Genomic DNA, 24,050 nt, shown 5'->3' on the forward strand with positions numbered 1-24,050 from the left:
ATTGCCGTTTATCACCATTTGAATGTGAATATTGTGGATTTGGTACGCTTGTGTAGGAAATATATATAAATATATAGATAGTCATATTACTAATCGTAGTAATATTTTAGTACAATCATGTTTGAAATATTTTGTATGTATATACTGATAGGGCTCAGTATGTAGATATTTGAATCCTTTGTGTGATTGTGTTATGGCGCCATTTTTGTAAGCGGCGGAAGTGTATGGGAATTTCGATGTGTGCGCATGCGCGACCCAAATGTCCCGCCTTAAACTGATGGTTCAGTTCAGTGACGTAGTGTGAGGGAAGATTTTTATAACCCTATGCTAATGCATTATACCTTTCAACAGGAAGCTTTCGGGGGACGAAAGAATCTCAGAGAATTTCGGGGGACGAGAGAAGTTCAGAGAATTTCGGGTGACGGTGAGAGATACCGAGTGAATTTCGGGTGACCTCAAGGGATATCGTCAAGGGTTCCGGATACTAGAAGAGGAACCGGAAGTCAAGATAACGGCAAGGAACAAGGATTATAGAAGAGGAAGCGGAAGTGGAGATCACGAAAGGAGAGAAAGACAAGGGAACGAAGAGATTTAGATGAGTAGCACTCAAGAAGGGAAAAATCTCCTCACACTGTGAACTCAAATGATGATCAAAGGGATCATTGGGTGAAAGAGAGACATTGATTACTTTAAATTCTTTTAAATTTCATTTATTAAATTGTTATTGTTTAAATTTCATCTTTGTATTTCTTTTAATTTAACTGTCGGCATAGCTGACTGGGGGCTCGTAGCCATAAATATATTTAGTCAATAAATAATATAGTGTCCAGAATTAACCTTCTGAATAAGGACCAGGGGAACTTCTCATAATTCGTTAAAGTCTATAAGAAGAACCCCACCCCTAGACAACCACTACACCCCCACACTCTCCATGAGCAAAGACATTTCTTAACTGATGACGAATCTTTATTTAGTAAAACAAATAATTCCTTTTTCTTCTTTCATTCTTTATATCATCTTTATCGTTTAAATTTTTAATAGCATGGGTTTCCTCTTCTACTTGAAATTCTTCTGTTAGTTTTGCTTTCTTGAGTTTTATTTTACGAGTTTGGATTCTTATTCTATGTTTACTGCTTCTTATGAGGAAAGCTCATTCTTTTCTTTTTTCGTGGACATTCTGAAGCCCAGTGTCCTTAATATACCCTGATACGCATGTTGTCATAATTTCACCACCACTGTTTGTACTACTGCCAATGGCATTGATGATGATGATCAAGCGTTTTCAAGCCCATGGCCAGAAGAAGAAAAAGAAAATATGGCATGACCTGTTAACTGTCGTCCGAAAAATATATGTACATCAGCACACATTTGTTATTGCTACAATTGCTAACCTTCTAGGTGGATTGCATGTAGATCTTATTTCTGATACTCCTCAGGAACGGAAAGTCTTATCGGCATGTGGTTTACACCAGAAGACTTTTAAGCTGCCTGATTGTCCTGAATGAAAATGGTGCTGCCTAGAGATCCAATATGGCCACTACAGCGGCCGTCTTGCAAATCCTGTTAAAACTACTCAGTCTTGTCATTCAAGCATGCGGTTTTTACCAAACGATTTCTTAAATCTAATTGGTCATAAATGAAAATGATGCCGATCTGACGCCTAACACAGCAGCCATCTTTAAAATCGTGTTACCGCTACTCCTAGTTAAAGAAATGCCATTTTGACATCATGATTTCAACAGAGAACTTATTATTATGTCTAGCTGGTCCAGATGAAAATAGTACATCTAATATAGCCACCCCAGCGGCCGTCTTGAAAATCTCATTATCGCTGTTCAACTTGAATACAAAACCTGAATGGATGGTCATATAAACACGAGGTTGTTACTAAACGACTTCAGATGCAGTCTATTTGATGCTATATCAAAATGGAGTCGATCTTATATCGAATATGGCCACTACAGTCACCATCCTGTAATCTTGTTATTGTATTCATCCTGAATGTATCAGCACGGGATTTTCATCAGTATATTTATTTGGTGTCTATCTGGTTCTGAATACATGTTGTGCAGATTTCATGCCCAATATGTACAGTGGCCATCTTGAAACTCCCGTGTCTATTCCTCCTTGATGGAAAGTCATATCGACATTTATTATTCACCATCAGACTTCTATAACTGAAAATATTACCTCCAGTATGGCTATCATGGCATCCATCTTGAAAATCTTGTGTCAAAATGGTTTCCATCAGAAGACTTAGTATGATGTGTATCTAGCAGGTCCTGATATAAAAGTGACGCCAATGTACATCCAATTTGACTAACATGGCAATAATCTTGAAGATTTTGTTCTCGTTACTCTTTCAGAATTGATGGTTATATAGGTCCAAAATATAAATTGCGTTGACATCCAATATAGCTGCTACAATGAACATTTATTGAAAACATTATCATTTCTCTGAATGGATTTATTGTGCCAGAAATTAAGAAATTAACAATCAACTTTGTCCACAGTTCTTATCTTGGATAAGATTTGGTTACTATATGTCGAAACCATGGATTTAAAGTGCTAAGACTCGCCATTAGGCGATTATATTTTCTCATGCGAATCAACCCTAGTTTGTTACAAACAGGGATCCCACAACACTAAGAAAGGTTTTAAATAGGTCTGCGTCAGGTTCATGTAACATTTGACAAATCAAATATTTCAAACCGTTTTAGGTTTTTATTTGCTAGAATTTTGGACAAAAATATATTTTCTACATTTTCATCTTTAAGATTTGTGTTCAGAAATTTAATCTTTAATACTTTAGTTTATATATTTAAACAAATTTAAAGAATTCTAAAAAAATTTTACTTGGGGTGCCAGTTAGTCTGAATGCACTAAAAAAAAGCATGCTACAATACATACAAGCAAGAATTACTTCGGCATAGTTGAAAACACCCATGCAGCTATTTTCACCCTATGAAAATTTCCCAACCCCAATATTTCTTGTATTATTTTAGGACATATCTTGTTCTGACTTTGCGCAATAAATACATTGCAAACTGCGATATGTTTTCCGTTGCTAGTTTGGATTCCAAGCTGCGCAAATTTAAAGTGCAAAAAGTTAAATATTCCCAGGCAAAGAGGCGGATAACAACAAATCTAACTCGACGTACGTGTCCTTATTTATTGACGTAGATTATACTTCATGCGATACAAAGACGTACTAGTAAATAATTAATGGAGACCACATTATTTTGAGTGAGATGAGTGAGATTTGGATTTTTAACGTAGCTTTAACAATTTTCCATTCATATCGCTACGATAAATGTTTGTAGTGATGTCTAGCACTGGGCATCATGCCGAGGCAGGGCCGGCGCCAGACCCGGCCAGACTATATGGCGCCTTAGGCAAGGTTAGATTCTGGCGCCACCCCCACCCCGGAAAATATAAATTTCAAAATTTATAAACAGCCAAAAAGTTTTTAAAAATGCGCCCCCTGAATTCAGCGCCCTAGGCGGCTGCCTAGTTTGCCTATATGGTAGCGCTGGCCCTGTGCCGAGGACATGTAGCATCATGTCTCACCAAGTCACATTATCCTGACATCAAGCCGACCAGTCCTAACACTAACCTCTTAATGCCTTGCGCCAAGCGAGGCAGCTCTTAGTACCATTTTTATGTCTTTGGTATGACTCGATCTGGGTTGAAACCCGCGACCTCCCGCACCTGAGGCAGACGCTCTAACCTCTAGGCCAGCGGGGAGGTTTTAATTTTGAGTTAATAGCTTGAACAAGGTAAGTCGGCAAGTACAGTCAGTTTATTGCAACAAAGTGTCAAATTTCTAATCTCTCTCTCTCTCTCTCTCAAATATAAAGTGATCGGATATACATCTTGTGTTTTATAGGTATGCGGTATGATAAAGTAATATTCAGAACAGGTTGATGCTTGAGTGGCACACATAGGTTTACTTTCCGATTGGGGATTTCTGTAATGACGAATTGACCTATGTCTAATTTTAGAAACGAGGATTTCTCCGTGCTAAAATAAACCATGTAACATTTACAGTGATATATGGTGCGCTCAGTCCTTTGCCTGACCGCTGGCACTTCAAACCTATTTCCGACTGCACTCAGTCTTGTGGCAGATCACAAGCAATTCAAACCTACCTCCGACGAACCAGAAGCTTATGAAAAAGACCATGAGTCTGAGAGGTTAGTAAATCAATTTTCATTAGGGGACGTCCGTTAGTTATGTCAACAATTTTTAGGCAATTTTTTACCCCCCCTCCTCCCATTGTCAACAACTGTCAAACTTTCATTGACCCCTCTTATATTAAAGTGTACAATATTTGTAAGGCATTAAGGTTACTGCATCTGGTTGAAGAAGTTGTATGCTTGTGTAGGCTACATAATTTATTTTATGTATTATTTTAAAGATGACTGTATAATAGTCAAGCTCTCAAGTTTCCTAGGCTCAGTTATCCATCCTTGGAGGGATAGCTCATGGACTTCAATATATGTAGCATCTATACATATAACATAGATGCTATTTAATAGAAGTCCATGGATAGCTATACTATTTAGATGTCTATGGCTCAGTGCAGTCTTTGAATTTAGTAACAGCTTCTCTTAAAAATCTGTGTACAGTCTACAATCTACATTGAATAAAAACAAAAAATGATGATGCAAGACTATGACTTCCTTGGCAAGAACTCAACCGGTTTAGGATTAAACTGGTGGGCTGTTGACGGGCGAGCGAGTGTGTGCCATACCAACGCACCGACTAATTTCCTATTTTTTGATTTATTAAATTTATTGTAAAAAATAACATTGTTGACGTCAATTTATCTTGAACTCCCCCTCCCCCATGTTAACAATTGTCAAACTTCTTCAAACCCCTCCCCCCATTTTGTTGACATAATTAATGGACGACCCCTTACGAATAATTTAACTGTTTTTATTTTCTAGCCAAAAAATTGTGTTCCTTTCATTCTTTCTCTTACTCCCTCTCTCATTTTACGTCGTCATTGTTTATACATACAAATTTCACGGTAAAGTCTGGACGTATCGTTATTACGACAATTATGCACTTTCCTCTGCTGTTTTTTGTATTATACATTTTAGCAAGTTTATTCCCGCCATTTCACCAGCATAGTCACTCGCGAACCTCTCGCTTACAAACTACCTTACCTGGCAATACACATGACACCACCCCACCCCACCCCCCGGGCAAAAGAAGACTGGTAACAAGTTTTAAGTGAATCGGGCAAACTTTAATATTTTGTGTATAGTGCATATTGACATATCTCAATTTTAAAAGTCGAATTGTTAACTGTTATTACATTTGTTGTTTTTTTGTGTGTCTCATCAATCGCCCGCCGCACTCCCGATTCGATCACGTTAAATGCTCCTGTATACCAAAGCGTATTCAAATAAAATAAGAGCTTTTTGAACCCATATCGAAGCGTATTGGATTTCATTTATCTACAGTGCTCATTAAGGATTTTTGCTTAACGTGTTCTGTACTTTAATTGTTTAACGAGTTAAACGGATACCTCGAAAGGCGACTCAGGTACTCGCTCAGCGATGAAAAAATAATATCACTAATGACCAATATCATTCTGTATGTGTGTGTGTGTGTGTATATATATATATATATATATATATATATATATATATATATATATATATATATATATATATGGGGGGTGGGGGGGTGTGAGAGAGAGAGAGAGTTCCCACTTCTTTAAAGTTAAAGTTACGACGAACGAGCTCACTTTGAGTGGGTACTTTCCTGAGGGTAGAGTCAAAGAAAATGGTATCGTGGATCATGGGGTGGGTAGTGTGATCAGGAGAGGAAGAAACATTTTTTTAAAAAAACTGAAGTAGTCGAAACCATTGACCTTTAAAACTTCTTTGCTACCATAGTAAATTCAACAATGGATTAATCACATAAACTGCAATGTACTGTCATCTGCGGTTAATTAGCACAAGCACATACTGTATACATTTGATATAGTTGTTATTCTCTTACTTTTAATTACTCTGAGTAGTAGTTGTTATTGTTATTGTTATTGTCCTGGGTGATTTCTTATTATTTACTTTACGTTACATTTCACACACGTGCGTCAGCGTTTAAAATATTATCTTTGTTGTAATCCCGGCCACTCCCATAACGCGCCGTTCTTTATATATACAATGTAGCACGTTACGGAACGATAATTACTACTATTACTACCACTTTTGCTATTACTATTACTACTTCTACTATTTTTCCGTTTTCTTCCTCAACAAGATACAGTGGTTGCCATGGATTTATATTTTTGACATACGGGCTACAACATGTTCACCACACGGAAGCTTGTACCAAGGATAGTTGTGCATGGAGAAATATAGATCTCATCATAAGTATCCCGAAATTTTAAGTTATTGAATTTTAAATATCATGCTGTTTCCATGTGTTTACTATGGGAGTTTAATTAGTGCCGTCAGTCATACAGTGGCGTACTAATGGTAAATGGCAGCGGAGGCGACAATGAAAGCCAAAATGAGCTTTGGCGCACCAAAACCTCTGGAGACCGAGGCTTTAGCACCCAAGGACCTCTGGCGCCTGGTTGCCCCCTACCCCCCCCCCCCCCCCCACCCCCGTTTGTAGGTTAGTGAGTTTTTCTCTTACATTAAAAAAATATAAATTAAAGCAATAAACTGTTTTTATTATTATCTCTTTAATCCCACACATACAGATATGTGTGTGTGTGCGTGTGTATTGATGATACACTTCCAAGAAAGACAGACGGGTTTCGTCAATATCAATCATCATCATCATTAGATTTTTAATATTCATAATTAGCGAACCAGTCATAACTTCAAAAGAAAAAAAAAAAAGAAAAAAAAAAAGGCGCTAGCTGTTATCTAAAACAGGTTTAACTTTCATCGACGTTGTTTGAAGGCTTTTGTATAACTAAAAAATGTTAGAGGATAAGGATGATTTTAACGTCAAAAGAGAAAAAATCAGTAGCGTTTACAAATTTAACAAGAATGAGTTAAATGTAATACAACATTCAGATTAGACCAATAATTATGAAGTACATCTCCGCTTTAGTTTGGTCCACAGGAGTCTGACGTTTTATCAATAAAGTACGGCGAAATCTCTGACAATATGAAATCCCCTTATGGTAATATAAATAAACATTGACTGGGATACCTGGTTTATTTATATTACGATAAGGGGATTTCATATTGGCAGAGATTTCGCCTAGTACTAACATTGGTACCCTTACTCGTACCTCGTGGACAACAAATCAAGTTGAGGCTACGACATCGTAGCTAAGATTTCGCCGTACTTTATTGATAAAACGTCAGACTCCTGTGGTTTGGTCCTACATTAGTCCTTCATGTGAGACATGACGCTGATGTCTATGTTGTGGGCATAGCACCTAAACAAAATCAACATGTGCTATGTCTTACACGTAGGACTAGTCCTACATGTGAGACCTTGACGCTGATATTTATGTTTTGGGCGTCAGCACTAAAACAAAACCAATATGTGCTATGTCTCTGTTGTATGACTAGCACCCATATGTGCTGACTTTACGATCATTCAGGGAAGGTTTGACATGTAGACTAGTTAATTATGTTTATATGTAATTTGTGAGTATGGTGTTTGTATTCTGGTACCCACGTATATTTTGCTCATTTGCGACAAGGATATTAACCAGCTGCAGATTCAGGTTAGTAGCAAAAATAAATGTACATTTTTCATGTCAGTTCATGCATCAGTCCTACAAAATCTGTAAGGCATCTCCCCTGATACTTATATTTAGGTAGATGAAATACTGTTATACTGTGTAGTGTGAGCACTGGTCGACTGACTGGAAACTAGAGCAAAGGCCACATTTATCTGACAAACTTTGCAGCCCATGACGATGCTTTTCCAAGTTTGTCAGATATTCCTGAACATTTGTCCTCCTGTTCCCCCGTCATTTGATCAAGAATCATGCTACATAATGCCATTATTTAGGCAGTAAGACATTGACCTAAAAATATAGGGGGAATCATTTTAAATTGGACCCGAGCCCAGCCCTATGATGTGCGGTGCACAAGGCAGCAAGCGATGAGCACTGGGCCCAAGCAAAGAAAGTTAATTGTGGAGTAGCGTGAGGGCCCAAGGCGATTACCTTGTTTACCTTGTCCAAGGGCCAGCCCTGATTGTAGGACTAACTGTAGGTGTGTGTGTGTGATTTAAATTTTAAACGTAGCTTTAACAATTTTTCAGTCATATTGCTACGATGTCTGCAGTGCGACAGTTGGTAGTATCATGCATCATGCTGCAGACATGTAGCAACATGTCCCACCAAGTCACATTATCCTGACATCAGGCCAACCAGTCCTAACACTAACCTCTTAATGCTGAGCGCCAAGTGAGGCAGCTGCTAGCACCATATTTTTTAAAGTAAGTCTTTTGTATGACTCTTCCGGGAGTTTGAACCTGTGACCTGCAACCAAGGCAGACACTCTAACCATTGACTAACTTCGGCCACCAGAGTGGTCTGCTAAGTTAAGTGTTATTATTCTTATGGTATTTGCACACTTTCCAATTTGTTTCAACCCCTCTACCAAATTAAAAATCAGATGGCCACAAGGATATAAAAAAATGCGCAAAACTAAGTCATTTCATTCATCAATTTATCATTTCTAACCTGATTGTCGCCAGAGGGTCCTAAATACAGTCAACTTGTTGGCATTTGAATCAAAGGAAGTTTCTTTAATAACAGTCTCCATTTTTGATTGGGTAAGTCTGTTTTCAAGCAACAGATATGACATTGTTCACTGTCTTTGGTAATCTCAACGATTCTGTAAATTTTGTACTGATATTAGTATCTTACTTCATTGAGGTTACGACATCATAGGTAATCAGTTTTCAGTAATTATGGCATGCAAAATATAGATTATGTTTTTCATGCTCAGAATGGTTTTTGCCACTTATGTTAGTACTAATTATACCTCAACAGGGAATAGCATGTACAAGTGGTAATCATAGTAGTAGGTAGCAGTGGTCACAGTAATAGTATTAGCAATAGTAAACATGAAACATTGCCATTGTATTCAATTGATAGACTGTACCCTGATTATTTTAGCCAGTTTATGAAAGTTATATATATATATATATATATATATATATTTGCAGGTTTCCTTGTATTGGTGGAGATTTTTATCATTTTGGATGTTGCAAAGTCATTCCCTGTCCAACAAGAACGACTAGATGGAGCCAATGTTAAGAATGCATGGAAACAGAGGTACAATAATTCTGTGGAGTCAGATAACTTTCTATCATGTTTACAATGCAGTGACATAATCATTGTTATAAAGACAACCCATATTCAGCTTGTTAGAAGATAGACGTCATGCATAATTATCTCCCTTTATTTTGAAAGGCCCCAATATCTTGCCAAGAATGACGTCTCCATTTATGATATTGATTATTATTGATGAAAGGGCCATTCAATCAGGATACATGCACCCCATGTGCCTGCATGTGTTTTGCAAGTGGACTTTGGCCTTCATGCTGGTGAATAACAGTCATTCAACAGCCATAGGAACAGAAACATGAAAACTAATGTAGATGCTAGGTTTATCAAAATGGCATTTACGTCATGCAGTGTAATTTACACAAGAAAAATATGAAAAATTGAAAGTTTGAAATGAAAAATTATTACTTCAAGGAAGAATATATTCAGTAATTAAGGATACCATTATACTACTTGACCCCTCCTACTTTTTTTTCCTTTTTATGCCCACCACTTAATTGCAACATTGTATGTTTATGAGAAAAAAGAAAACATTGGATTTGGCACATTTGAGTAATACTTACTGCACAGTTTTATATATCTTATGCCAACCAGATTATGTTACGAGTCCAACAAAATAGTTCCAAACTCTTGACCCCATTACATAGCTTGTTTTGATGACTGCCTTTCGAGAAATCTCTTCAACTTTGGTGGTAAGTAATTCACGCAAATAGTCAGCAACCCTATGATGCCTATATGTAAGAGATTGATTCCAACAAACACAAAAACTTTTAAAGGTTGTGTGCAATATGCTTTTGTTAGTCGATATGGGTGAGTGGGATACCAGAGATATTGTATGGTGGGACACCGCAAGAGGTACTAGTGTAGAAGTCGTGGGTGTTTTAAAGTGTGCACAGATTTTCTGCATCACCCTTGGAGTTGCCCAATCTACGATATCACTGGTATCACACGAAGAAATGACGTTGAACTGCTGTGTTGTATGGTCGCAGCTTTATTTCATCTAGATATTACATGCACGTCTTTCCCTGCAAATGTGTTTATTTCCTATTTAAACATTGTAACATCCATTAAGATAGATGTATAATAGCCATTCATTTTTGAATGTATACGTGATCATTCTCTTGTCAAAATTCATCATTTGTATTTGTACATTGGATGTGATATGGTGTTGGACACGACCATTCAGTCTCATTTCTCACACATTTTGGACCGCTTTGAAGGCAGGATAGCAAGTTGTTATCAGTACTAAAGGTTTTTCTTAAATAGAAATGCACACTATATTGAAGGAACATGGTCTAGTTTTGGGTTACCAGAAATTAGAACACTAGAAAGATCTGATGAAAGCCACCATTCAGTAAATTGTGAACTTTTTTCAATCACAGTGCACATTTTTGCATTGGACAGAGATAGGGTCAGAGTCATGGACATTGGCTTTAAAAGATTTGTATATGCAACACTGGCTATCATAATGTAGTGTTCATGTAAGGGCTAGATATATATGTCAGTATAACATATTCAGTTCTGTTGATGCCTTAGTGTGTGACTTGAGCATCATAAGGACAGCTTTGTTTCATACAGTGCCATACAAGAAACCACAGATTACTTGTTGATTCGAGAAGAAGGAATGTCATTGAAATTTTGGGTAAAATAGGCACTATTTGTCATCATGTTAAGTGAGGATTCTGTTCTGCCTGTTTGTGGGTGGGGGATCCTTTTGTGTGTTCTACATTGGAAGGGAATCACCCAATTTCAGTATTTATCTGTGTTTAATGGAAATTGCAGTGATAATCATGTTCTAATAGAGCTTCTGTTGTCTAATTGATTGAAATATGTGTTTTTATATTGCTTGGGCTCGACATCTGCTGGATCCCCTCTATCAATATAATATGACATTCCTGCATGTTCATTATGGTATAAATTTAGTGACTTTCGTCAGAGCTTTGTGACAAAATACACTCTCTTTTGTTTCCCCTTCTTAGTTCTTACACACCAGTAGTTCCAGGCAATAAAGGCAGTGGAGGGACGGAATTCCAGAAGACAACATCAAACTCATTGTTTAGCTGTTTTGATTTGGATATCTGTAGAACTGGGCTAGACTTTTGCAATGAGAGGAGAAAGGCATGCGAAAAGTGTGAAGACTATGAACGTACATGTGGGAGCAACATTCAACCTGTTGGTTGTACAAAATATTGTGTTGGTGAGTATAGTTCAGTATTAACATCAGCGTCTTTCTGCAGTACTGAGAATAACTAACATCAGTCCATCTTATACAAAGAAAGTTATTTCATGTTTATATTTTTTATATGTTTTTGCTATTATTTGTGATTAATACTTATGTAAATTGGAAATATAAGACACTTTTGAAGAAGTCAACCATTAAAAAAATTTCTTCATTTGTTTCCAATTTACCATATCAGTCATGAAACAAAGGTTAGGAGTAAATGTTTACATTGAAGTATGGTAAGTTTTTATTAAGATAGGCATATTTACATAATAATAAATTGCACACTTAAATTTCCATTGAAAAAATTCGGGATGAGACAAAGTTGAACAAATAAAAGTTTCAAAACATTCATGAGGTATTTGTTGTGGTGGATTCAATTGAGAATGCTTAGCGGTCTGTGGAATCCCAATCCAGTCAATACTGTTTTTTTTGTTTTTAAATTACATAGTTATTTGATTTGACACCCGATCCCCTGAAACTTTCACAAATCTACGGGATGATACTGACAGTATTTAACTTGTGGTTTAGAGTCAAAAGCAGGGGTTTCCTTACCTGCTTAGAGCCAAGTGATTTACCTGGCTACTTTTACTTTACACCCAGCTACTTTTTATTTTAAAAAAACCTGTTTCCCCATTGGGGAAGGTCCCCCCCAAACTTCTGCTGACTTTGGCAACTAACCCTCCAACTTAAAACTTAATGGAAGGCCCTGCAAAGGTCCTTCCTTCCTACCTTCTCTCGTTCTGGTCTGTAATTTCACATAGTGTATATGTATATTTAATACTATTATTCGTGTCCCTAGTGGTATACATTCTTACCTGGAAGAATAATAAATCCTGCAAACCATCATTGATAAAAATTAAATTTGTGATTTATAATTTCTTACAGATTTATTGGTTGCAAAGAAATTGCAAGAAATAGGTAAGAAGTGTAGACATAAGATAATTGAATCAGGTTTATAATGAAATTGAAATAGTTTAAATGGATGAATATTGAAGTTTAATTGGATTAGCATTGCTATCTTTCAAGAAAGTTCAAGATGAATGTATAATGAGGTCATATCAATCATTTAGTGCCATCATTTACTTACCAGACTAGTATTTACTTTATGTTTAAAGCTTCGTAATTTATTTTTTCTGAAACAGTACACAGTTAATTTTGCAAAACTTTCTGTCTAAAAAATGTTTTTCTCAGTTTCAAATATTGGGAGACAAACCACTTTATGCAGGTCAGAGAAGTGACCCATGTTATACACATATTATTCTTTGTGCAGCCATGCTTGGACATTTATTTTTTTAAAAAAATTTTCATTTGAATTCTCAGGAAGATGGGAGTGAATTTTGTTTTTTTAAACACTTTTCTTTTCCATTTGTGCAAACTTTTACAAAAAATGTAATAATGCTGATGTTACCAAACACAGCCGCATTTTTTAACAATCAAATGGCCATATAAAGCTGTAGATATCAAACTGTTTTTTTTTGCTCTGTTTGCAGAGGAAGCCAATACTTCTGTTACCTCTGAAAAACCACCAGAATCCAAACAGAAGTCTGAACCACTAGACGTTAAATGGATAGTTATAGGTAAATACCTGTCTAGCTTTCTCATTGCAAACACACATACTGAGAAGAACGTGCAGCACTTTTCAGGATTTCATCAGAACTGTGTTGATTAGTATTTTGTATTATTGCTGTATAGTGATGACTCAGATTCACACCTATAGAACTGATGAGAGCTCAGGTCCTTTCTGAACGATCTGGACAGTATTCCATTCTGCAGATCAAATTCATTTTCAAATACTAACATGTTTTCTTTCTTTTTGCCCAGGTAAGAACCCTTAAGATGAAGAGCAAATAATTATATCTACTTTTTCTTTTTTTCAGGTATCATGAGTCTCATTATCATTGTACTATTAGTCATTATTGGTTGCCGTGAATGCAAGAGAAAACAGTCTGCAGCAAAAGAAAAGCCTGAAACTCAGTTTGAACTGCTTGGAAATGATGTTGAAACATCAGTTGAGGAGCCCAGTCTATCATATTCAAGTATTCCTCTTCAACATGACAACGCTGCTGTCAGCCTTCCTATTCCATCGGCACCCAGTATGCCTCAGGAAATTTCTGACCTGGACCAGACGAAGCCTAAAATGAAAAAGAATCGGGATAAATGTGTTCCAAGCACATATCAAGGTGTCTGAGACAGTTTTACCATTATTGTAGAAGGTTTAACTCTTTTTTTTTGTTCTGTGTAGAAGAACAATGAAGTCTGATTATAAGAGCAGGAGTCATGGAGAAATCTTGTGTTTTGAAAAAAGATCATACAGATTAAGTAGAACTTGGTGATATCACACTCTCCATGACAAATTTTCTTAAAGAATATTAAATAATTGAAGACCTTTTGTTTATACTCATTGCTTATTCATTCATACACTTTCTTGTAATCATCAGCGAGATGCTCTTGATGCAAGTCAAATATATGTCGAATACATACTTTAGTTCAAATCACGTGAGTCATGTATGCGCATCTGTTCATTTTAAATTAAATGTAAATTGTTCTTTTAAAATTTTACACTAATTTTCATTAACCAAAGTCTATTGGTCCTGATTATTGAATGCTGTGCACCTTACCTGTCACCAAGAAACTTTCAGACGAAAATTATCCATTGCTATGGACTTCTACAATGGTGGCCATGTACTAAACTTGGGTCAAAACAAGAGTGCATTGAGTGGAATCATCGCAGTTGAGGTTATTACGAACTCGTAGCTTTCATTGTGACATCACGACATTCAATCTGGATTGTACTGGATCACACCTTTAGGTTCATCTCGTCCAAAAATGTCTCTGTACTTTAACATTGATTTTGCCTTATGCATCTCTCAGGACGTCTAAATAATGGCCTTCCAAAGGAATGTGGATGTATGGGAATCCAAATGAAGTGACTACTTGCCATTGAAAGTTATGTAGAATCAAATTCTAAAAAATGACACCCATTACTGAAATAATCGGTGTTGAATGCCTACATGACTCATGTGACTTGTACTATACCAGAAGAGAATCCATTACAATGATATAAACTGATATAAAAGTTGAATGTGCTGTCCATTTGTTTTTACTCTTTTTTTTTTTCTCAACACCAGGACCTGAAATTGGTGATTTAAGTCAAGGCAGACAACAGCAGGCTGATGAATCTTTTGCAGAGAAGAAAAATAGTGCTGATATTCAGCAGCGAGAAGTAGAAGATGATGAACCAACATCTTCAGGATACAGCTCCGCCTTATCTACACCTAGTCATTCTCGACAAGGGTCAGCATTAGTTACCAATAATAGTAAGTACATTTTAAAAAATTCTAGACTCACCCAAATAAATAATTTTGTTATTGCTTAAGGCATTAATATAATTTGTCTCTGTGTATCAGTATGTTAACACTTTGTAATGACATTTATCAAATCACACAAAGTATCAGGATTAAATTTCTTTAAGACTCTTTTTTTTACACAATATTTAATGAGTCAAATTACATGTTTTACCAATGTGTATCTTTTACACGTTTTGGGGAGATTTAGCACGGCAACAGACTAAGTAACTTACAAGATTTAGGTCGAACAAGGTCTTTTTCATTCAAAAGTCTAAACTGTGACAGATTTGTCAAGACATCAGTAATAAGTATGATCATATACATCTACCTTAGTGAGAATACACGGTCTCGGCAAATACTTTGGTTTTTCAAGGGAATGGTGCTCACCATGTCACAGTTAAGAAAGTGAAAGATCAGCAGCTCCATACATAATATACACGTAATATCTTTTTTGATGACAAACCATCTCCTATTTGCTGAACATAATGTTCCTTAGAAGCCAATCAAACTTGGCTGTAGTATGAATAACTTTATGAAATTTACATCAGAGTTTGTCGTAAGTTCATTAGCAATGTTTGCCTTTTTTTTTGTCAGTCACCATCAATTTGAACACAAATGTTCCCAATGTTGTGTCCACGTCAGCTTCGGAGGAGACAACTCTTGTTGAAGATCCAAATAAACACATTCCATTTGGCAAGCAGGAGTCGGGTAAAACGGAATCAGCCATTTCACTTTGTGATGTTCCTTATAAAAATCAGCTCAAGCCAGTTTCAGATGAGAATAAGTTCACACAGATAGCTCTAAGAGATAACACCATCGACTTTACCAGTGACGAAAACAAACTGCAAGAAATAAATGTAACTTAGATAATATGTGCATGATTTGCAGACTGGGTTTCCTCTGTCTCTGAATGTTATTTTACCATGTGGCTATTACTGTTATTATTGGAGACATGACCATGCACATAGTTGATGTGTAGAGAAGTAGGATATCTGAGAGCATAAATGATGGCAGAAGTTTTGAAGGGCTTTAACCATCCTTGAATTTGTAAAATATGGTAATTATGGTTTCATAACTGCCATATTCCCAGACTGTGTTAGTTTTTTTTTTCTCTTGAGTCTCTAAAAGTGTTTTGAGGTCCCAAAGGGGGTGGGGTGGGTGGGTCAGTGTGCATAACCCCAAAAGCAATGTTGTTTAATTGAGAATAACCTATATTTTCATATAAGCATATAGAACATGATTGGAAATTCAGACATGAATGAAAGATAATAACTTTTGAAAAAAAATATTTGGTAGACTAAATTTTGTCAAATAACATTGCCATACACATATGTGCAAACACTCACATAACCACAACCGCACTGACATTAAAGAGAAATATACACAAGTTTCTGTCTTTAAAATCCATTGGAAGGAAGAATATAGGTTTAATTTGATGCAGTCTTTGCTACTCTTATTAGTTCAGTAATGCAAGTGTCATTAGTGTGAGGGACTGGATGTTGAAACTTCCCTACTGGATTCTCTGAAAAAATCCTAGTCAGAACTGAGTCGTTCTTGACGACCATAATGTTAGCATTGTCTGAGCTTTATTTGATGCAGTTTGTCCACAAGATATGCATGTCTCTATAGAAAAATGAATACACATCACATTTGGGACTGGCCATTTCATTAGGGGGAGGAGGGGACATACTATTTTAATGTTTAATTAATGGGGACTTTACAGGTAATACTTAGGTTAATAAGTTGTCTGCAGTATGCAAAGAATAAAATGCTCCCACTTGCTGTGGTACTTCACAGAGTTAAGCTCTGTCAACCAGGAGTTCTGTAAATAATGTTTCTGGGCTTTGGTGATAGCTTATTGCTTCGTGGATCACCTAAAAAAAGAATTCACACTTGAACACTATTCCGACAACTGAAACAACCATTCTTTGTGTTTTATATATGGAGTAAATTTCAAATTCAAAGAAATGTTGCCTCTGTTCACAAACTTGCTCTTTAATGCAGATGGTTTAGAGATTCTCATTCAAGATGATGATGTGTAATAACTTTTGGGACACAGCGTGTTATGGCAGGTATGTGGTTAGCATAAACATTCACGATCTCATTTGGTGACAGCCATTGTTCTAACCCTGCATGAGTTTTTTCTCCATTCTCCAAATTACCCTTTCTTGTGACTTGTGCCTGCCAACTTCTCAACTCTAGGTTAGCTGATAAAATAGTTAAGGTGGAGAAAATTGTACTGGGTTATTTATTTCTATAGCTTCATGATTTACTTTTGTTTTTGCAATGTTTTGTGTATATTCTGTCATGCAATGTAATATTTATAATTTTTCCATGGACGTTTTGGTTGTATCTTATATTGAATGTGTAGGTACTTTCTTTACAGCTTGCTAGCTTAATTGCTAAAATTTATGTGTTGATATTTGGGGATTTTTTATTCTTGTATTTTGCCATCATTTTTCTTTTACTAGATGTGTTTTTTAGAGCTTTATTTTACTGGTTGTTTTTTAACATGCAATGTATGAAATGGGATTCATTGTTAAAATGAATACATGTCATGGTTATCACATTGACGATAATTAATGCCTAAAAATGCATGGTATGAAGCCTTAGACATAGTGGAAATATTAAAATGGTTTGAAAAGGAGATTTTTTGAGTCAGTTTGTACACTTGACTTGCAGTTTCTAACTGAAAAACAAGTACTGATAATGAGTGCTAAAAACCCTGATGGATTTTCCATGGATTGACCTTGTTCAAACAGACAATTTGGTTCCAGATCAGTGCTTCTCCATGAAGTCAATGCTAACATGTTACTTACTAGGTGTATCTAGCCATGTCATTATTATTTGACTTGCCGAATTATTACACAGGGTGTGGACCTAAGAATATTGTTTGAATTGGAGGTGGGGGGTAAAGGGTATGTGTGATGCAACCTTGGGGTGGGGACAGAGTGGCTTCACCCCCATTACAGCATAAAAATTAGGCTAAATTTTTTAACGACTGTTGAATACAGTTTTCATAAAACTCTGAAGCTTCCTGTTTCTCCACAATTAAAGCAATTTGAGGTATAAAATAAGTCTTTTTTCAAATATGCGAATAGGGACTTTGATTAGTTAAACATGCGAGGAAATCAGTTATACAATTCTGGATTGGAACAACAGATTTTCCATATTTGTATGCTAAGGACATGCTGACATTGGGTCTTTTTTCTGTCTGTGCTTTAACTTTTATAATAGGTGCAAAGCATCAGTGGCACAGTAAAAATGTGTAATATGTGTTTCATGTGATCATTTATTGACTCTGCATCTCTGGCATGTATATAGGATCATGGTAGCTTTGTCCTGACGATGTAAAGAAAACGAATTTCAGATTTGGGAAGTTTTAGATCTTTTAATATCATTAAGTTCAATATCAGATATTTTCAGTATGTATTAGATGGGGAAAGATTACTATAACATGTTATTAAAGGTGTATTAGGCCATACCATTCTGTATCATTTGAGAGAGGGATGTCTGTCAGAAAAAATTGTAATTGATGTTGAAAAGTTGGAATTTTCTAAAGTACAATGACAAATGTAAAATGAACCACTAAAGTAGGCAGTATGGGATGACTGGACTCGTTTGACTTGATTTTCTATCATGTGTAATTGGTTCATTTTATGAATTGGGAATTTTAACATCTGGATTTTAAGACAGTGGTGTTCATCATTGGTGATGTAATAAATCCCTCTCTCACCATTTTTTTTGCTGCTATGGTGCATGATAAAATGCAGTGTATTGTGATCTTAAAAGGTCACGCTATTTCTTGTTTTTGTTAGTATTTGTGCAGCAAGGGTATACATTTACATGCAATGCAGGGCAATATTACTGTTATTATTATTATTATTATTATAAATGTACTGCATTGCCAGAATAACGGTACGGTCCAAGAAATAAGTGTACATATTATTACTATAGAATAGTATATTTAAAGAAATTAAGACAGCCGCCAATGTTAGTTTGGCAGTTCTCTTCCTACATCATCCAAGACTTTTACTTGTGCAATAAATATTATTTTACGTGCAAGAGAACAAGTTTGTACACTCCAGACTTTACTATTAATTTTTTTAAAAAATCGTTATTGAACTGTTAAATTGGTAAACATGATAGGAATAGGACATAGTTTTCATACATTAAATACGGTTTCTCTTGTGGTTTAGGGTATGTGGGTGGCGAGATCAAATTTATTACCTTGCATGAGTAGATTTAAATAGTTTGTTGTATCCCTACATGTTTTTGAAGTGAGCTATACATTTATGTTTCTGATAAAAGCTGTAATTAACAATTTGTTTTTTTTTCTTTCTTGATATGCTTTGAGAAAGGTAAGAGAAAGAAAATTCATATATTTAGCATGTGGTGTGATGATACTAAACTAAATAATTCTCCTTTTGTTTTAGCATGATTCATCTTTCTTCAAAAATTATTCTACTAACTTCAGCCACACATTATATGCTGATAATCTGATTAAATGTATGTTTTCAAGAAAAAGGTAATTGTACTTTGTATCCAATATTTATAGTGCATGCACATTTCCAGCAATCCTGTACAAGACTGTCATATTTAAAATTGGGGGAAGAAATCGCTTGCTGATAACCTGATTAGAATTTTTGCTTCGTTGTCGAAGCTTGTCTGTTTCAACAGATTTCTGATATTTTCCTGCAATTCTCATGCAATCTGGACTTGGACAAATTCTTCCATTTCTATAGATACCATTTTTTAAAATCACTAAACAAGCAATTTTTGTGCAAGAATCAATATATTAGATACATGCAAAGATCACTTCAGTATATTTATAGAAAGGTGCCCACTGTCTCTTATGTCTTTGCTGTGAAATTACCACCCACCCCATTAATGTTTGTATTTTTTGTGCTGAAATTGTTTGGCCATCCAAAATTCTCTGTTTAAATATTGGAAGAATCACTTTTCTATATATGATTCAGATCAGGCTGTAATAATATAATAAGCTGTGGACATATTGTAATTGCAATAGAATGATCAGTGGATTGTAATGAATTGTAGAAACTTAGATATAAAAAAATGAGTGACAAAATGTACAAAAACACATAGCGTGTTGCGTATGATTTGAGAAGTAGTTTATGGACAACTGAGTAGGTTGTTGTAGAAGAGAACAAACCAATCAATTTTTGAATTTTATACAAGACATATAACCTGGATCAAAGATTTGTGTTTTTACTGGTTAAATGTTTGTACCCTTTCTTCTTGCTTTTTTTTTCCACAACCCTTTTGCTGTATGTTACTAAGGCAGTTCAAAACTAGGCATTTTGGTTTTTCTTTCTTCATATGGTGGGTGTAAGACTGATTTTCATAATAAACTGTGATATGCATACAACAACATTTTATCAGTACTTAGTTAATTTATATACGTGCAAGAACTGTAGGAAATAATTTTGTTATAAGTTAAAATAATTTCACAAACTGGCCATAACTTCATTATCATATCTTCGATACAAGTCTGAATGGATGCAGACTTTTTTTTTTTTGTGGTCAGAATGCATAAGTGGTCACTTTGGGGTATAAATAAAATGTTTAAACATGGAAAACATAAGCATAGTGGCCACAAATAATAATGTAATAATCTGAGATGCATTTGTTTTTAGAGCTGTCTGTGGACTTAAAGCATAAGCCATTTAGAAGACATTTTTTGGAGTAGTTGCATCATTAAGTAAAAGTGATTTGTTTAGGCTGTTGTTAAATTACCTTACCTACAGTATATGCATGGGTGTTGATAGTTTGTACAATGTAGAAAGCCTGTTTTTACATTTTCTGTATATTTTTTTGTTTGTTTGTGTATGATGAATGCATGTTTTGTTTGTATATATTTACTGCCACCTTTCTTCTTTTAAATAAAGTACTTCTAAAAAAAACAAAATCTCTACATTATTTCATCCTTTTATTTTATTCATGAAAAATCCAGCTGTAGGTTTAAAAGTTATTATTTAGACTATTATTAATGCAATACACAGAATAAACCTTTCTGTACTTGTGTGTTTAAGAGATGCCCTTTTTCACTTTAAATTTACTTCAGGATATATTCTCTTAAGGCATTTTGGATGTAGCTTAGAACTTGATGAATAATACTGTTGCTGTACACACAAATATAAAATCATGCAAACATATCCATCATGTTCAACCTTTCAGAAACCATTGTTTAAGAAAGGTCATCTTGGCTTTGCAAGAGATATTGATGATTAATGTCTTGAGTTTGTTATGGGCGATCAACACCTCAAATCTCTCATGGATTAAAATTCGTCAAAGGTCAACGTGATGCAAACGCACAGGTAATCTTACACTGAACATAATTTGAAAGAAATGCATCCATGGATCATCAGTTATTTATTATGTGTTATTGGAAGTATGATGACTACATGAAAACTTGTCTGTTTTTTCTCTGACTAGATTCAGTGGTTTATTAAGGTCCATTGGATACATTTAACCACTTTCTTTTTGTTGGTTTTAATAGCGCCTTTAACACATTATTGGTTCAGACATGATTGTTTTCCATTTTAAAGCAGAATTCCGCTTTCCTCCTGACTTGAATCAGATTTTTCTTGATATAGTCCATTTTTTATATCATCTCCAATTCAGGTTTTTAAAAAATGGTCTGTCTGGTCCCATTTTACAATGACGCTTGTAAATTACTCATAAAGAGTATTCTGATTGGTCACAAGTTTAAATTCATCCAATGAATCTTCGAAGGCCTTTGACCCCATGGATTGGGGGTGCTGCCCCTCAACACCCCGTTGGGGGAAGACCCCCAAACCCCCCTTAAAGTTTTCGCCTTTTTTTTATGGAAGACCAAAATCATGTCTGTTCGATACATTCTGGTGGGGAAATTTGTGTGAAATGCCTTTCCCAGGGACACGTTGAGGCAGCTGTCCTGTATCGAACACATGAACCTCCCATGAATTATGAGTGATAATAATAAGACAGCTTGAAAATATAATTGGTGGTGATTTGGTTGCAGTCGAATAAACAGTTACAAATGTACAATTTTTTTAAAGTGTTTAGAGTTATCCAGTGTTTCTTCATTAATTCAGTATACAATGAAAACGAAGACCATAGTATACATGTTGAGTCAACATATAATGCATTGCTAATCTCCCTTCATTCAAACCTCTGTCATCTGAATTTGATCCCATGGTAAAAAATGTGAGTGCATCTCAGACTGACCCATCTTTACCTCATCATGAAACAGAATCTGTTTTCCTGTGGCATCCCATGTTCAATATGCTGAATTAAATGTCTTTGGCTGAAGTATTAGAAGAATTCAATTGGGATATGAAGGGAAATGTAGCGCAAGTCAAAATGGTGAAAACAATCAAGAGAGTCAAAATGCTGGAATGTATGTCTAAAGCTATTGACATTCATACAGAATATATTTAAAATTAAAATGCTATAAAACAAACTTGACACTGGCTCAACACTGTAAACACTTGGTGTATTGATGTCAATTAACTGCATTTTTTAGCTCTAACTGCACAAATTGTTCACACCGTTCAGACTTTGGTTGTAAGTGAACAGTGGGATTTGGTGGATGGCACACTAGTAGGATATACACTTGGCATCTTTCATTCCAAGTTCAATTGCACGTGAACAAGTGATGTACAAAACTGAGTGGTCTGCAGTTTTCTTGACTTAATGACCACGCCATACCAAGATATCTGCCATCAAGACAACGAAATACAAGTTTATGAACTTGAACAATAAAAGTAAAACCAATAAACTTTAAAGAAAACAATGCCATGAAAATGTTCATGTCAAAGCTGTTGCAACAAAACTTGAAAGACTGCAATACAGCAATCTTATAAGTTCTAAAACATTAAGGCATACGTAACACACGGCGATATAGTGATTATACAATGATAATTTACTCCTTGTAATTAACATTGACTTCCAATAAATACTTAATTATAAAATAATAAAAATCTAAAATGCTTTAAATTACAGAGAAAAAAATATATCGAGTTATCTTTATGAAACGGACTTGATTGCAAAGCTCTCTCGGAATAGAAAATACAAATGGTTCATCATGATGATATGATTACCATGGGTTACGTATTTGAAACAAATGTTTGCACTATCCAAGAAATAGCATAAAACTACAAAACAATAAACTGCATTCATTGATCTTGGCATTTAGTCCAGAAGTGGGTGAGATATTTTCAACTTTTCTAAATTATGTTATTGACATCAATATCCATTTTGGAATACATCACTCAATTACAAATTACATTACCAAAATGTCAGTGCACATGCAGTTAAAGCATTAAAAAAATATAGTTAACACATGGGCAGCAAACAATACCAAGCATATAAATTTGTATGTAAATTGCATTTCAGCCTTAAGAAGGAGCACAAAGAAAAAGAAAAGATGAAAAAGACTGACAGTAGGTAAAAGATAGAAAAGCAGTACAATGAATGGCACATCATGCACACACATACCCTTGTTTAATAGTCCTCCATGTAGGCAGTAGTAGGTTAAAGTTGACTGAAGATTATTGACCAGTGGGTCTCAGTAACCTCAACCTTTGGTCCAGGTATGTAATCATGAATAATGTGCAGAAACCATTATTTTGTTATTAGACTTACCATGACTGTGACCTCTGACCTTCTGACTTCAAAAGCTACAAGCTTATTTATTACCTTAAATGCAAGACATCCACGAAATGTGGTCGATGGAAGTACTCAAGAACAAGTTATTTGGCAAAACCTTATTTGTTTTGGTCAGTACCACTGACCTTGACCTTTTGACCCTAAAATCATAATTCCTTTTTATATCGTAAGTGCAAGCCCTCCATACAATCTGGTCAAAATAAATTGCCTAAAATGGAAGTTATGATGCAAAAACAGCTTTCCTCTTTATGTCACTGTGACCTTTATCTTTTTACCCCAAAATCAACAGACTTATTCCTTACTCAATGATTAAGTCATCCACGAACTGATAGTTTCATTCTTTATCAAGTTTGCTCTAAGTCTGTTATGTATAATTAATGTTACTATGTGGATACCATTTTTCTTCTGTAAGTCACAATGACTTTGCCCTTTGACTATCACTAACGTGGAACCACTGGCCTGGTGGCACTATCTCACCGACATTATTTTCTTCCACCTCTTCTCGTTGTCTCCC

At 35.4% G+C, this 24,050-nt stretch overlaps 1 protein-coding gene across 4 annotated transcripts; it reads left to right on the forward strand.

The window, feature by feature from the left end:
• Positions 1 to 3,583: 3,583 nt before the first annotated feature.
• LOC149779589 (uncharacterized) lies at positions 3,584 to 23,795 on the forward strand. Of its 4 annotated transcripts, none has more exons than XM_089940352.1 (9): positions 3,584 to 3,779; positions 4,051 to 4,196; positions 9,172 to 9,280; positions 11,272 to 11,489; positions 12,402 to 12,434; positions 13,007 to 13,093; positions 13,394 to 13,696; positions 14,645 to 14,833; positions 23,264 to 23,795. In XM_089940352.1, exons 2-9 carry the CDS (start codon positions 4,172 to 4,174, stop codon positions 23,296 to 23,298), a joined length of 999 nt encoding a protein of 332 aa, XP_089796478.1. In that variant the 5' UTR covers positions 3,584 to 3,779; positions 4,051 to 4,171; the 3' UTR covers positions 23,299 to 23,795. The 4 variants fall into 4 exon arrangements, with proteins under 4 accessions (XP_089796478.1, XP_089796477.1, XP_089796476.1 ...); XM_089940351.1 differs by lacking the exon at positions 23,264 to 23,795 and adding an exon at positions 16,868 to 20,792; XM_089940350.1 differs by lacking the exon at positions 23,264 to 23,795 and adding an exon at positions 19,225 to 20,792 and having other exon boundaries at positions 3,585 to 3,779.
• Positions 23,796 to 24,050: the final 255 nt, after the last annotated feature.

This window comes from Sinohyriopsis cumingii, chromosome 17, assembly GCF_028554795.1.
Source record: "Sinohyriopsis cumingii isolate HCF-2022 chromosome 17, ASM2855479v2, whole genome shotgun sequence".
In the NCBI taxonomy this organism is placed as follows: Eukaryota; Metazoa; Mollusca; class Bivalvia; order Unionida; family Unionidae; genus Sinohyriopsis; species Sinohyriopsis cumingii.

Bases quoted from the DNA above. Each gene is read 5' to 3' on its own strand.
- LOC149779589 (XM_089940349.1), top strand. From the start codon at position 4,172: ATGAAAAAGACCATGAGTCTGAGAG. The intron at 9,281-11,271 runs GTACAATAATTC...TCCCCTTCTTAG, and splicing joins AAGAATGCATGGAAACAGAG to TTCTTACACACCAGTAGTTC. The intron at 13,697-14,644 runs GTGTCTGAGACA...TCTCAACACCAG, and splicing joins TGTTCCAAGCACATATCAAG to GACCTGAAATTGGTGATTTA.